This window comes from Peromyscus eremicus, chromosome 4 (assembly GCF_949786415.1).
Source record: "Peromyscus eremicus chromosome 4, PerEre_H2_v1, whole genome shotgun sequence".
NCBI classification, from domain to species: domain Eukaryota; kingdom Metazoa; phylum Chordata; class Mammalia; order Rodentia; family Cricetidae; genus Peromyscus; species Peromyscus eremicus.
In genome coordinates, this window is record NC_081419.1 from 3,724,010 (window position 1) to 3,727,036 (window position 3,027).

General features: G+C 53.6%; 1 protein-coding gene across 1 annotated transcript in view; it reads right to left on the reverse strand.

Moving 5' to 3' along the window:
* Positions 1-312: 312 nt before the first annotated feature.
* The window catches only part of Trub2 (TruB pseudouridine synthase family member 2), a 13,225-nt gene continuing 10,510 nt past the window's right edge, over positions 313-3,027 (reverse strand). The window contains exons 7-8 of the mRNA XM_059259936.1: positions 2,227-2,363; positions 313-1,408 (exon numbers count right to left, since the gene is read on the reverse strand). Coding sequence (XP_059115919.1) covers positions 1,083-1,408; positions 2,227-2,363 — 463 coding nt within the window. The 3' untranslated portion in view covers positions 313-1,082. The remainder of the gene's footprint in view (positions 1,409-2,226; positions 2,364-3,027) is intronic.

Sequence of the window (3,027 nt, forward strand, 5' to 3'; positions counted from 1 at the left end):
CCTGCTTTTCTGCTGTTTTTTTTTTTTTACACTGTAGACACAAACAATTATCAGTCTGTAACTGTTCACAGCCAGAGTGGTTAGTTACATAAGGCAAGGGATTAGATTAAATTCAGGAAGCTGAGGAGATGAGTCAGTGGTTAAGAACACTGGCTGCTCTTCCAGAGGACCAGTGGTCCATTCCCAGCATCCCTGTGGTGGCTCACACTGCTTGCAAGTCCAGCTCCAGGGCTCCGCCCTTTTCTAGCCTTCTTGATGCATGGGGTGCACACACAACACACATGCAAACACTCACATGCATAAAAATAAACCTTTAAAAGTAATTTGGGGCTTTTTATTTTGGAGATAGGGTTTCATGTACCTAGAACTCATGTAGCCAAAGATGACCTTGAATTCCTGATCCCCCTGCCTCCACCACCCACGTGGTGATTACAGGTCTGGAACCACTATGACTGGCCAAAGGATTAAATACTGACCTGTACTATAAAGTACTCCAGAAAGTTCAGGCTGGCCTCAATTTCAGAGTCATCCTCCTGCCTCAGCTTAGTACTGAGATCACAGGTGTGAGATACCACCTTGAAACAGTGGAAAGACTTTTCCCTAGGGTATAAATACATTCAGCTAAATCAGTCATATGAATCTAAATAAATCACCAGTGGTCATTAGGTGTTGGGGTGACATTCTCCATCTCTGAAAACCTAAACACTGGAAACAGCCCAGACTGGTCTTAAACTCACTGTGGCCAGGATGACCTTGAACTTCTACCTCTGGAGTGCTTCAATTACAAGTCGACTCTGATTTGACTTTTGAGACACGGTTTCACTGTGTAACCCTAGGCTGGCCTTAAACTGTCAAGATTCTAGCCTGAGCTTCCCAAATAGCCAAGATAGGCCCTGCCGCCACACACGGCTCATCTCTGCAGTTAGTCTGTGTCTCAAGTAGAAAGACTCCCTTTTTCCCTTTTTTCGTTTCGCTGGGATGGCAGGCGTGGGCACTGCTCAGGCACTTGAGGTCACTCTCTGCACGGTCATCAGCTCTGACTTGTAAAAAGCCTTTGTCTTTGCCCACCCACATCCGGGCATTCACTGCCCCACAGAGCTTTCCACCCCCAAAGTGGAGCTTGGGTCCTTGAATCCACAAGGCTGCCCAGCACTGGGGAGCTGCTGGTGGCCCGACCTTAGTCTCAAGTTCTTTCTCAGCTCTGCTGCCACCCGGGGGGCTGCAGCCTGGATGGCATCCTGGATGCTGTGTAGGTCCCACTGCGTTCTCAGGAGGGCATCATCCAGCCTGAAGGGGCCATCCCGAGTACGCCGCACTTGCACGCAGACAGCGGTGGTCCTCAGCTCCAGGCCGATTTCATGCACCAGCCTCCTCAGCTGCTGCTGCGTCTCATGCATACACTGCACCTCTGTGGAGCACAGGCACGAACAGACACGACTGTCAGCAATAGCTCCAGGGACCAAGCTGACCTGGATCCACAGCCCTTGGACTCCTCTCCACAGGAACATTCTTCAGGAGATGCTTTCTAGCTCTGGGGGAGGACCTGGAGCACGGCAGTCGTGTGGATCCCAGCTCTGGATCCCTCGGCTGAGCTGTGAAGCTATGAGCAAGCTGGGCTTCCAGCAGCTCTGCTTACACTTGGTCTATTCATGCACCGGGAGTGGGGCACAAAGGCAGCACTTTCATGTAGGGCTTACCACTGGGGGCTTTGGGGAGTGCTCAAGGAAGAAGCCAATGGGACACAGAAGAGGCTGGGCGAGACTCAGAAAGTGACAGTCACATCTGAGGGACCTTCAACAATGTGGACAGCTCTGGAAATGAGCTGCTAGATCCAGTCTCTGCTTCATGTTTTGTTTTGTTTGGGGGGTGGGAGGTTTGAGACACAGTTTCTCTGTGTAGCTCTGGAACTCGCTCTGTAGACCAGGCTGGTCTCAAACTCACAGAGATCCACCTGCCTCTGCCTCTGCCTCCCAGTGCTGGGATTAAAGGCGTGCGCCACCACTGCCCAGCCCAGTCTTTGCTTCTTAAGGGTTGGCTTCACAGGCTTGGGAAGAGAAAGGAGGCAGAGGGCAGCCTTTGTGCTGTTACTCTGGGTTAGGCTGAACTTGGACCTGGTGGATAGAAGCCACCCATGGCTAGCCAATCAGGGCAGTGTATGCTGGCTTTGGCATGCCACACATGCCAAACCCAGGCTCCATCTCATCTCCAGCTTCCTGAGTGACTTACCTAAAAGGAACTCGGGAGGTGCAAAGTGCAGGCAGCGGATGCCAGAGATGAGCATTGGGGACTTGTTCATGGGCCGGATCACACCTTGTACAGCCATCTCATAGGCCTCCTGGGACTTCAGGTCCAGGCTGGAGTACCTGGGAGACAGAAGGGCCAGAATGGGAAGCCAGTGTGGGGTACCTGCCCCACCACGGAAGGCTTCTTCCTTGTTCTCTACACTCCTCACCCATCACCCACCCCACCCCCACCCCACCCCACCCCCGTCTTCTACCCATCTTCAGAGCAGCCTCCCTTTCAGTCACCAGAGGCATCCTCTGCCAATCCCTGGTTTCACCTATCACAGGCTGGGCAATCCTGACCCCTCCCTGTGCACTGTGCTCCACCCCCAGCCACCTTACCTGAGGAGTGCAACCCCAAGGGGCCACAATACCACCCCTGTTCCAGGGCTCTCTCCACAAATGCCCTAGATCCAGGGCCTCGAGTGTCCTCCTGGTCTCTCTAACTGCTCACTCTCCTCTACCGTGCTATGCCTGGCTATCTCAAGGCCTAATTCAGTGGGCACAAGGCACAGGCTGTCCTCACAGCCTGCCTGGCCTTCCTCACAGGGTCCCCAGTGATACCACAGTGCTGTTTCAGAACTGTTCAGAGTCCCCATTGCCCGGGCTAACCTCATCCTGCTTCCCTTTGCTCCTGCCCAGCCCTTCCCACCCCAAGCCCGACTCTTGGCTTGAGTACACTGGCCATTTTTGTCCTGGCACTCCTGCTACAGGTCCATGGCACAGGGAGGGCCTGGCTCCGGCT